Source organism: Mustela nigripes, chromosome 9 (genome assembly GCF_022355385.1).
Source record: "Mustela nigripes isolate SB6536 chromosome 9, MUSNIG.SB6536, whole genome shotgun sequence".
Lineage (NCBI taxonomy): Eukaryota > Metazoa > Chordata > Mammalia > Carnivora > Mustelidae > Mustela > Mustela nigripes.
The window spans coordinates 9,933,981-9,944,814 of NC_081565.1; the positions used below are offsets into that span (position 1 = coordinate 9,933,981).

Consider the following 10,834-nt stretch of genomic DNA (forward strand, 5'->3'; position numbering starts at 1 on the left):
GGCCGCGTCCGCAGCCACCCGGCAGTAGTCGTGGAGGTCAGCCCCGCCCCTTCCTCTTTCCCTCGGCCTCTTTCCGGCGGCGGCGGCTGCGGCAGATCGTGCAGAAATGGTGAGGGCGGTGGAATCGGGTGCCATCCGCACGCTGTGGGGCTCGGGTCCTGGGGTGGGAAGCTCGAGGTGAGCACTGGGGTCCCATCTGCCAGCCGGGCTTGTAAGGCGCCGTGCGGAGTGGCCTCATGCCGCCACAGCCGGTCTCCCGCCCTCTCCCCTTGCTGAGTTGGGCCCGCCGCGCTCCCGGCGCCTCCGTCTTCCAGTCTGCGGAATGGGGGTAGCGGCTCAGCCTCGCTGCAGACCTGGGTGAAGGCGGGCCCTCCGGGGCGTCGGTCACCCAGCCCAAGGCACGGCCTCGGCGAGGGAAGCTGGCCCTGGCGCGCCCTCCTGGGTTTGTCGGGCCAGGGAGGGTGGCCGCTGAGGAGGGGGAGGCGGCCCTATTGGGTGGTGTTTGATCCACACCTGTACTTGCTTTCAGGCCAAGATTAAGGCTCGAGACCTTCGCGGCAAGAAGAAGGAGGAGCTGCTTAAACAGCTGGAAGACCTGAAGGTGGAGCTGTCCCAGCTGCGCGTCGCCAAAGTGACAGGCGGCGCGGCTTCCAAGCTCTCCAAGATGTGAGTGCAGGCCGGTTCTCTGGGTGTGGGGCACTTCGGGGCACGCCCGAAGCATGTGTGGGTTTTCGAGGCTGTCCAGAGACAGCGTCCGATTAGGTGATGGTTGAACGGACGCGTGGGTAGGAATGTCATGCCGGTCCTACCAGCCTCCCCAGGCTCCCCTTGCTCGCACCCAGCCGCGTGGGACACCGCTGTCTGATGGACCTCTTGTCTGCCGTGGACCATTTGGCCCTTCTGCCTGGAAGGTAGCTCAGCTTCTCTGTGACGGGCGAAGGAACAGATTGTCCCTCCAGACCCTTTTTCAGGCTGCCTGGAAAAATCTACCTGGACCCTTTTTTAATCACTTTCCACCAGCACTTGATTTTTTTCCTCCTCACTTGGTAGGTGGCTGCGTTGCGCCCACCCCTCCCTTGAGTTGTAGTTAACTTACTGATTTACATGGATCAAGAGTCAGGGCTTGTGGGACTCCCGGGTGGCTCAGTGGCTTAAAGGCTGCCTTCCCCTCAGGTCATGATCCCAGGGTCCTGGAATCCAGCCCCGCATGGGGCTCTCTGCTCAGCAGGGAGCCTCCTCTCCCCACCCAACACCCCCCCCACCCCCCCACTTGCTTCTTTGCCTACTTGTGATCTCTCTCAGTAAAGAAATAAAATCCTAAAAAAAAAAAAATCAGGGCTTGTGAAAGGGATGTGGGTTTGGAAACTGCTGAACTGAGCACACATTTTCTTTTGCCACATCCTACCTAACATGTGCTGCCTCACCACCCAGTTTTTGTTTTGTTCTGTTTTGTGTTCATCTTCTATAAAATGGGCCCCCAACAACCGATCTGTGGTGCTGGGAGGGGGTTGGATGAGTTGGGGAACACACAGGTTGCGTGCTGAATGCGGACTGTGTTTACCAGCTGTGTAACCCAGTGGCCCTCCCTCATCTCCCACCAAGCCCCCAGTTCAGCATGACTGCCAGCCTGTTCCTGTGTTCCTCCTTTCCCCTCATCACGTTTCTACAATGTCAAATGTCTTGTTTTTCCCTCCCAAGTGGCTCCTCCTATGACTCCTGAGTCTGGTCACACAGTTTGTGGCAGGATTTCCCTTAGCTTATTCAGGTCGGCACCGGTTAGGTCTTCATAGTTTTGAGTCTGTGTGGCCTGGGGTGGAAGATCTTTCTTGATCTACCCTCCACTTCTCAATGAATACTTCATACATTCTCAGAACCCTTTCCTGTCCTACTTGTCCCTACTTGTAAGATGCCCACCTCCTAGAGTCTTGGGGCCTTAACCCCCAAAACACAGGGTTAGGTACCTCCTGGGTGATAATGGATGAGCTGGTGGGGAATCCCCCTGCCTTAGGACATATGGTCAGGTCCTGAATAAGATGCCTTGGAAAGGGGGGTGGGGGACAGCAGCATTCTATGTCTCCACCACCTTCACTGATGTCTCTGTGTTTTGCAGCCGAGTTGTTCGCAAATCCATCGCCCGTGTTCTCACAGTCATCAACCAGACGCAGAAAGAGAACCTCAGGAAATTTTACAAGGTGAGTCTGGGCTGGGGAGTTAGATGCTTAGCTGCAGGCAGCAAAGTTTCAGCCCTCCCTTGGCCAGAAGGGTAGTATAAAGAGATTCTGCTGGGGTGCATGGGAATGGGCTTTTTTGCTTCTTAACCAGCGTCTTGCCACTGGCATGGCTCGCAGACTGCGTATCCTCAGGGCTGCAGTTTTCAGGATATCAACAGTGTGGTAAGAGTCTGGCTGGAGCCTTGGGTTTGGAATTCATCCTCACCAGCTGAGTGGGTTTGGGCAGTCTGTGAGGATTGCCTTTAAATGTTTCAAATTGTTTTACCATCACTGTCTCAGTCACTTTCAAGCACCTGATACTCTCATTTTTCAGATGGGACCTCAAGGTGTAGAGAGGTTAAATTGCCCAGAGTCACCTATAGTTAATGGAGTGATTGGGTCAGTGTTACAAACCATGTCTTAGGGAGGGGTGGATTGAGTGCTTCTGGGAGATTTTTATGACCATTTTCTGATCTTGTCCATAATACTGGTGTTACCAAGGCTTAAGTAGTGAAGCAGAACCAGTGAGAGACTTCATATGTGTGAATACACGCATCTGATTTATTACAAAGAATTGGCCTTTGTGATTTTGGGGGCTAGCTAATAAGCCCCGAATCAGTAGGCCTGGCTGTCAGGAAGGGAAGTTCATGGCAGGCCAGGACTAAGACGACACAGGTTGAAGCTGCTCTTCTCAGGTGGGATTTCTTGGGGGGAGAACCTCTGCCCTGCATTAAAGGCCTTTGAGCTGATCCAAACAAGCCTGCTAAATCACCCAGGATAGTCCCTCTTAAAGTCGGTTGATTTAGGGGCATTGAGTACATCTGCAAAATGGCTTCATGTCAAAATCCCAGTTAGTGTTTGACTAGCTGGAGGCTTTCACTTGTCAAAAAAAGCCACCGTGTTGGGCCTAGGTTAGCTGCCTGGGGGACTCTAGCATGTACTGTTGGGCGGGGGCTGGGGGAGTGCCGTCATCCCTGGATGTGTATATATTTGTGGGAGCGTCTTTCTGAGAATTGGGCTTGAAACTCTGATCAGGCTCTGTGGGCACCACAGAGGTGGTCGTCAGGAAAAATTGTCTTCTTCCAGTGAGTGCAGCCCCTGCCGGGCAGCACTCAGGGCCATAAAGATGAGGCCTCTGCCCTCTGGTAGTTCTGTCCCATAGACTTTCTGCGGTGCTTGAAATGCTCTGTGTCTGCACCGTCCGGTACAGTAACCTCTGGCGACACACGGCTGTGGTGGCTGAAGACCTGGGTTTGTAATGTAGACCGTAGTTGTGGCTAGTGCCTGGTCTGGTGGACAGCAGAGTTCGGAGGGCTCAGTCTGAAATGGATGAGGCCCTTGCCTGTGCTGCCGATAATGGGGATATGGGTGGACAAAGACTTAGCCTCCAAACCTCCACTTCAGAACTTACCCTCATCTGTGCAGCTGGTTTCTGCAGCTCTCTGCGCTGAGGCTGTCACCCCTGTCCTGTGCCTCCCTCTCTGAGCTATTGGCAGTTTCCAGAAAGCACCTGAGCTGCCATCTCTTGGAGCTTTTGTGCACGCTGTCCCTTGGAAGTGGTATTCACCAAGTTGCTTGATTTCCAGGCTGTTGCTTGTCATTAGCTGAAACCTTAATCTCTTTCCTCCTCCCCAGTGGTGGGCCCCCCTTTAGCTGTTCAGTCTTTCCCACTGGGCTGGGAGCTCCTTGAGCAGGGACCAGGTCTGATTCACACTAGGGCAGTTCCCCCTACAGGGTCTCAGTCCCCTGCTGCGCTGGGTGTACCACACCTCCTCACACTCAGGTCTACAGAGTAACCTCCGCACCCCAGTGGCCTCCCTCAGTCACTTCCGGCATCCTCCCCATGCCCCCCAGCAGCTCAGTTCCAGCCTTAGGGGGCTTCCTTTGCTGCCACAGTAGCTCCTAAACCCTGGTGCTCAGACTCCCCCCTGCTCTCCGGTCACCCAGGGTAAGAAGTACAAGCCCCTGGATCTGCGGCCCAAGAAGACACGTGCCATGCGCCGGCGGCTGAACAAGCACGAGGAGAACCTGAAGACCAAGAAGCAACAGCGGAAGGAGCGGCTATACCCGCTGCGGAAATACGCGGTCAAAGCCTGAGCACTGGCGCCAATAAAACAGACAAACTGGCTGGTGTTGCTTTTGTGTTTGCGGGCGTTTTGAGTAACCATGCGGGAGAGGTGGGCTGCTGTGCCCCGGTGTGGGGCCGTGACAGTCCTGGCCGCGGGGATCTGGTGGGGGCTCCGTTGTGGTTGGTTTGGGGGCTGTGGTGTGGAAGTGCGCTCACGGTCCTTTCATGAGTTCATTCCGCCAGGTTGCGCGTGCCCCAGCAGGGAGAGGCAGGCTTGAGATCTGAGAGCCATCTGTGGTGATGTTCCATCCCAGAGGCTCTGCATGATTTGCTAGAGCAGTGCGCTCGGCGTCTTGCTTAGTCAGCAGCTCCGGACACTAAGAGTTTCCCATCTGGGGTGAAGGCACAAGCATGGGCCACATCCAGGACTCCCTGCAGAAAGCATTTCACTTTCAGGGTACATGTCCTGCCTGCCCCCAGCCTCCCCTGGCAGGCCTTTTACTGCACCTTTGGGTGCTATGCCCACAGGCCTTACCTTCAGGGTCTCAATGCATTTTCCTGTGTTGCAGTCCCAGACTTTGACCTGGAAATAAAAACAAGCAGAAGGGTGGGGAGACCTCACCCTGTAAGTCTGACGTCCTTGAAATCACTTTGGGGTGAGTCCGAGCCAACCTCTTAACCTTTTTGGCATGGGTTTTGTTCTCTGAGGTGTATTTAACATGCTCAGCATAATTTCTGATGTAAAAATTCAGGGCAATGCGGTTTTCTTTTCCCTGAAGCTGTGATGAGTCTTAAAAATGTCAGTGCCAGGGGCAGCTGGGTGGTACAGTTGGTCAAGCCTTTGATTCTTGGTTTTGGCTCAGGTCATGATCTCAGTCATGAGTTTGAGCTCTGCATTGGGCTGAGAGCAGGGAGTCTGCTTAAGATACTCTGTCTCTCCCTTAGCTTCCGCCCCTCCCTACTCCCATACACACTCTCAAAGGGGACAGGCACCAGGGTGGCTTAGTGTGTTAAGCAACTGCCCTTGGCTCAGGTCATGATCCCGGGATCAGGCCCCGCATTGGCCTTCTTCTCAGTGTGGGCAATCTGCTTCTCCCTTAGGGCACTCTCAAAATCTCTAAAAAAGAAAAAGTCAATGCCACTAGCATTTGGGCCAGCACAGACCTTGGTGCCAGGCAATAGGTACAGAGGAGGTTGGCAGCTGGGTTCTGCCTGTGGAACCCTCCCATTTAGGGCAAATAGGATATGGACATTTCTAAAGTGCTGAGGGTTTTGCTAACGGAAAGTGTTGGCATAGGAGTTTGCCAGGAGGGTGGGCCAGGTGGGCTGGGCTTACCATGCGGGAGTAGCCAGCACTGGCCAGCTGTGACTCATCCGGGGAGAAAGCTATGCTCTTCACCCAGGTAACATGGCCCTTGAGCTGAACAAGCAGGCTTCTGGTAGAGGGCTTCCAGATGTGGATAGTCTTATCCCAGGAGCCAGAAGCCTGGACAGCAGACAGCTCTAAGCCCATGGGTCTGGAGCCAGCAGGGGACCAGCCCAGAACCCAGGGAAACCCAGCTCACCAGGAGGCCGGATGCCGAGTAGCACAGGCAGCTGATGTTACCACTGTGGCCCTCCAGCTCGTGGGGGAATATCACCGGGATCTCCATCCGCAGGTCCCAGATGCAAATAGTGGAGTCCCAGGAGCCAGTGGCCTGCAGACATCTGCTGTGAGCATGAACCAGCTAACCCGTGCCCGCCATTGTGGTTCCTAGCTAGCCAGACTCCGAGAAAGCAGGCATTCTGAGCCCGGCTGAATTTCCCATCTTACAGATGAGGAAACGGGCTCAGAAGAGCAGTCACTCAAGGTCTGGAATTCTAACCACAGCTCAGCCCCAGGTGGGAAAGTGGGTATGGGTTCCAGGTTCCTTGAGGTGGGCTCAGGCAGAGGTGGTGTGGCTCACCAGGAAGTCTGAGCTGGGTGCGAAGTCACTGCTCTGGATGGCGTCTTGGTGCCCTCCCAAGTGGCGCAGCATCTGGCCAGACTGCAGGAGAGAGCCCTGAGCTTTGGAGGACAGCCCAGAAGTCTTGTACCAGATTCTAGGCCTCAGATAGGTCAGATCAGGCCCTCCTTGCAAGCTGCATGGGTAAGGTGATGACACAGGGTCTGGGGAGACTACCTGAGCCTTGACAGGAGAGGATAGGCCAGGCCAGGTCAACCTCATGGGGAGATGGATTGCCAGCTGTGGGCATGGGCAGTAGGGCAGATGGAACAACCTTTCTGGGGCCACTGTTGGGGGTGGGGTGTGTCTCCTCCTGGTCCCAGGTCCTGCTCTGGCCACCCTTCCACACACCTGCACTTCCCAGAGCATCACCCGCTTGTCCCAGCCACCTGATGCCAGCTGCTTTGAGTCAGGGCTGAAGCTGACCGTCTCCACACTCCGCTGGTGACCTGCAGATACGAAGTTGGAGAGAGGTCATGGTGGAACAGGACACAGCAAGATCTAAAAAGGAACCCAGGCCTCGCTGCTTGGCTCCTGTCCCATCCCGCTTACCCTTTAGGACATGCAGACACTTAGCTTCTGCTGCATCCCACAGGCGGATGGTACAGTCACAAGAGGTAGTGGCAAAAAGGCGGCCATCAGGGGAGAAGCGGCAGAACTTCACGGGACCTGGGTAAGCAGCCATGGTCAGGGAACAGGGTGCTGCCCTCCACTTCCAGCCCTTGCTGGCCAGCCCCTGCTAATTTCTCCCAGCCTTGTCACCTGCTTGCCTTCTCACTCCCTTCTAACCCTCTCACCCTTCAGCTATCTGGCAAGCCAAGCTTCCATGGCTTCACCAGGAACACCCCAACCCTAATTTGCACATTTGTAAAATCAATACCAAAAGCAAATGCAGACACTTCCCAGTAACTTTTTGAGAGCCCACCCTGGGTTCAGAGTTCTAGCACTGGACTTCCTGTATTATTAGCATTAGGCAGTCTGCCCTGTAATCACCAGATTTTTTTCTTGTCTCAATAATAATTACAGTAGTTATATCTACTGGGTCCTTACTGGGTGCTAGGCACTTCGCTTGAATTATCTCATCCCATAGGGTAGCAACTATCTCTAAAGAGAAGAAAATGGAGACTCAAGTGACACAACTTATGATCACAGTCAAAAAAGTAGTTTAACATAGATGAAACCTTGAAGGACATTATGCCAAGTGAAGTAAACAAGTCACAAAGAGAAATACTGTATGATTCCACTTATACAAGGTACCTAGAGTAAATTCATTGAGAAAGCATGGTGGTTGCCAGGGTCTAAAACAAGGGAGGAATGGGGAGTTTAATGGGTATAAAGTTTACAGTTTGCAAGATAAAGAGTTCTGGAGACCAGTTACATAACGAACATACTTAACACTACTGAACTGTGCATTTAAGAATGGTGAAGACGGTAAATATGTATATTTTTAAACAATTTTTAGAACAATAGTAGAGTTGGGACACCTGGCTGGCTCAATCAGTAGAGCATGTGACTCTTGATCTCAGGGTCATGTGTGTCCAGCCCCATGTTGGGTGTAGAGATTAAAAAATTAAAAACAGGGCGCCAGGGTGGCTCAGTGGGTTAAGCCGCTGCCTTCGGCTCAGGTCATGATCTCGGGGTCCTGGGATCGAGTCGAAGCAGGGAGCCTGCTTCCCTCTCTCTCTCTCTCTCTGCCTGCCTCTCTGTCTACTTGTGATCTCTGTCAAATAAATAAATAAAATCTTAAAAAAAAAAAATTAAAAACAAAAGCAGTAGTAGGATCTGAGTCCAGGTCTGTTGGCATCAAAGTTCCCAGGGAGCATGTCCTGTGTCCTTTCTCTACTGCTCCAGCCCTGCCCAGACTGTCTTGTCTGGATGCCCAGGTCAGATGTCAGAGGTCACTGTGATAGGCTCTACAGAATGCCAGACAGAACCACAGGCCTTCGTGTCCACATCCAGCCTGAGGAGCCCCACCTGTGTGGCCACTCAGCCTCCATAGCAGCTGCCCGCTGTGGGTCTCCCAGCCATACACACAGCCATCCTCAGATGCTGTCAGCAGCCTCTGGCCATCCGGAGAGAAGGCGGAGGAGTTGACCTGGAAGGAGAGCACAGAAGTAGCTCCAGCCTGGGGCAAGAAACACCTGTCAGTTTACCCTGACCTTAGACTCCAGGAACAGCCCCGAACACTGCCCCAGGAACCCCAGGTGGGAGCTTGGACTTCAGGCTTCCCTCTACAACCACAGCCCAGAATGCCAGAACCACTCTTGCAATCCGAGGCAAGAACTTGGAGCCCTCTCTAGAATTCTGTAAAACCTGAGCCCGCAGCTCAGAGCCCTCATTGAAGGTAGAGGCTGGGGCCTTTTCTAGGAGTAGAGCCTAACACCCCAGAGCCAAGAGCCCATTCTAGAGATGGAGCCTAGACCTAGGAGTTGAAGACCTACTCTAAACCATGGATTCACTTTAAAGCCAAAGTCAAAAGAACACTGGAGTCGGTCAAGCGTTTGAGCCCTCAAGAACCAGAGCTTAGAATCTGGAGCTGGGGGCCAGAGAACCCAAGGCAGAATCAGGAACCATCTAAACCCAAAGACAGGAGCCGAGAGTCAGCAGAGCCCTACTGGACCTCACCTCCCCACGGTGCCGGCCGAAGAATTTCACTCTCTCCACGGCCAGCGGCCATGGGGCCCCGCTGTTCATGGGCCCCAGGCCGCCGGGCCCGGTGTGCTGTCTCCCAGGCAGGCGCTGGTCCGGCCTGCAGCCCTCACTTGGGACAAGGTAGAGGGGATGGGAGAAGTTGTGTACAAGCGGTCTCCATGGCAATCAGGGCGGGGTGCGCAGCCGCCTCAGAGTCTCTGGGAAGCCAAAAGGGCAGGTTGGGAGAGAAGGCTCTCAGCTACTGGGAGGTGGGGCGCAGCGGACAGAACCTCCGGGCGGCCCGGATTAGGGACTTCCACGCCGGCCACCACCGCCGGCCGGACCTTGGGCAGCTCGGATCGCTGGGCCAGACGACGCGCACGGCGGCCGCTAGAGGGCATGCCAGCCCCAAACACCGCGTGCGCCTGAACCCGCACACAGAGGCGAGTCATTCGCCCAGGGCTCCCAGACCCCTTTGAGAGGAGCCGGTTTCCCCATGTGCGCAATGGGGTTGTACATCCCCGTCCCCCAGGGACTGCAGGCTTGAGCCAAGGGCAAGGCCTGGCACGTGTGGTAGGTGCCCAGGAGAGCCCACCCTGGTGCCAGGACCTCTTTCCTCTTGGAGTGTCCAGTACTGAGGCTGAACAGCTCCCATGGAGGGGGCTGGAACAGATACCCAGCTCTGCCCTGCCGAATGTTGGGGGGGTCAGAGGTAGTGTGGGTAAAGCACAGGGCATGAGAAAGTGGGGTCACTTGCTAACATCCTGGCAGCACAAAATGTGGCATCCGAGGATGTGGAGATGGTGAGGAGGCTCCAGGAGCTGTCGAGTTCCTTGCTGGATAGTTGAAGCTGATATCAGACAAGAATGGGGTTTGGTTTCAATGTTCATTTTACAGATGAGGGAATGGAAGCTCCACAAGGTGGGGGGGACTTGCCCAAGGCCACTGAGGCAATAGGAAAGGAACTAGGACTTAGCCCATGTCTGTCTGACTTTGTGGGCCTGTAGGACCATCTGCCATGAATTCCAGGAGCTTCAAGCAGATGCCAAGATCCCTAACTCCTGGTACATCTGGGAAACTGAGGCCCTGAAGGGGCATATGTGGCCCAGTCATCCAGCACCTCTATGGCAGAGCTGGGCCCAGTCCCTCCAATGGGCCAGGGATGGGACAGAGATATCCTCCCCGCCACTATCCCGTGGATTCCAGGCTCCCTGGAGGCCGGGAGGTGGGGGAGCTGGGCTTTGGGAGCTTCAAATTCAAGGATTCCCAGCCATGACTCACACCCCTCCACACACACCCACCCCCCGACCTCTTTGCCAGACTCTTCTCACGAGATCCACTGTGCTCTTGCTCTATTTTAGGTCCCAGACAGTCAGGCGGGAGAAGGGACGACAATGGTGGCTTTGAGGCGGCACCACCCGCATCCTAACTCCAAAAGGGCCCAGGTCACTGAGTTGGGCCTGTAAGGCCACTACCTCATCCCCAGACATGCGTGCATACGCAGCTCCCCAGAGTTGTCTGGCCCCTGGGCCCTCTCCCCTCCCTCTGCGCAGGCAACCCCGCCTCCGAGTCCATGCCCCCTCTGGAGCATTTCCCCAGCCAACTGGCTGCTCCTGCTCTACCTGGAGGGCCCAAAACCACCTAACCTAGTCCAGCCCATCACTCCCAGAGCCCTGGGAACAGACCTTGGCCACCAGCCCAGGGACTACTCAGCTGGTAGAGCTGGAGCTCGGGTTAAAATATTTGGCGGGGGGGGCGCCTGAGTGGCTCAGTCAGCTAACCATCTGACTCTTTTTTTGGCTCAGGTCATGATCTCAGGGTCGTAAGAGGCCTCATGTCCGGCTCCATGCTGGGCATGGGGCCTGTTTTAAGATTCTCTCCCTGTCTCACTGCCTGCCTCTCCCCCTACTCATGTTCTCTCTCTTTAAAAAAAAAAAAAA

At 54.9% G+C, this 10,834-nt stretch overlaps 2 protein-coding genes across 4 annotated transcripts; one reads left to right on the top strand and one right to left on the bottom strand.

The window, feature by feature from the left end:
• On the top strand, positions 1 to 4,337 carry RPL35 (ribosomal protein L35). Its single transcript, XM_059410833.1, has 4 exons — positions 1 to 109; positions 530 to 666; positions 2,111 to 2,192; positions 4,158 to 4,337. The coding sequence occupies exons 1-4, from the start codon at positions 107 to 109 to the stop codon at positions 4,305 to 4,307; spliced, it is 372 nt and encodes a 123-aa protein (XP_059266816.1). The 5' UTR covers positions 1 to 106; the 3' UTR covers positions 4,308 to 4,337.
• Positions 4,338 to 4,362: 25 nt separating this feature from the next.
• Positions 4,363 to 9,227, bottom strand: WDR38 (WD repeat domain 38). Of its 3 annotated transcripts, XM_059410827.1 has the most exons (9): positions 8,889 to 9,226; positions 8,238 to 8,358; positions 6,816 to 6,932; positions 6,615 to 6,712; positions 6,225 to 6,305; positions 5,844 to 5,975; positions 5,615 to 5,764; positions 4,814 to 4,861; positions 4,372 to 4,710 (listed from the first exon to the last, which is right to left on the bottom strand). In XM_059410827.1, the coding sequence occupies exons 1-9, from the start codon at positions 8,955 to 8,957 to the stop codon at positions 4,636 to 4,638; spliced, it is 891 nt and encodes a 296-aa protein (XP_059266810.1). In that variant the 5' UTR covers positions 8,958 to 9,226; the 3' UTR covers positions 4,372 to 4,635. The 3 variants fall into 3 exon arrangements, with proteins under 3 accessions (XP_059266811.1, XP_059266813.1, XP_059266810.1); XM_059410828.1 differs by lacking the exon at positions 6,225 to 6,305 and having other exon boundaries at positions 4,363 to 4,710; positions 8,889 to 9,227; XM_059410830.1 differs by lacking the exon at positions 5,615 to 5,764 and having other exon boundaries at positions 4,371 to 4,710.
• Between the last annotated feature and the right edge of the window lie 1,607 nt (positions 9,228 to 10,834).

Excerpts from the sequence above, each read along its gene's own strand:
- RPL35 (XM_059410833.1), top strand. Across the intron at positions 667-2,110 it reads GCTTCCAAGCTCTCCAAGAT|CCGAGTTGTTCGCAAATCCA; the intron begins GTGAGTGCAGGC and ends TGTGTTTTGCAG. Across the intron at positions 2,193-4,157 it reads ACCTCAGGAAATTTTACAAG|GGTAAGAAGTACAAGCCCCT; the intron begins GTGAGTCTGGGC and ends CCGGTCACCCAG.
- WDR38 (XM_059410827.1), bottom strand. The coding sequence starts at position 8,957 with ATGAACAGCGGGGCCCCATGGCCGCTGGCCGTGGAGAGAGTGAAATTC. Across the intron at positions 5,765-5,843 it reads ACTCGGCATCCGGCCTCCTG|GCTTCTGGCTCCTGGGATAA; the intron begins GTGAGCTGGGTT and ends TCTGCTGTCCAG. Across the intron at positions 4,862-5,614 it reads GTGCTGGCTACTCCCGCATG|GTCAAAGTCTGGGACTGCAA; the intron begins GTAAGCCCAGCC and ends TTTTATTTCCAG.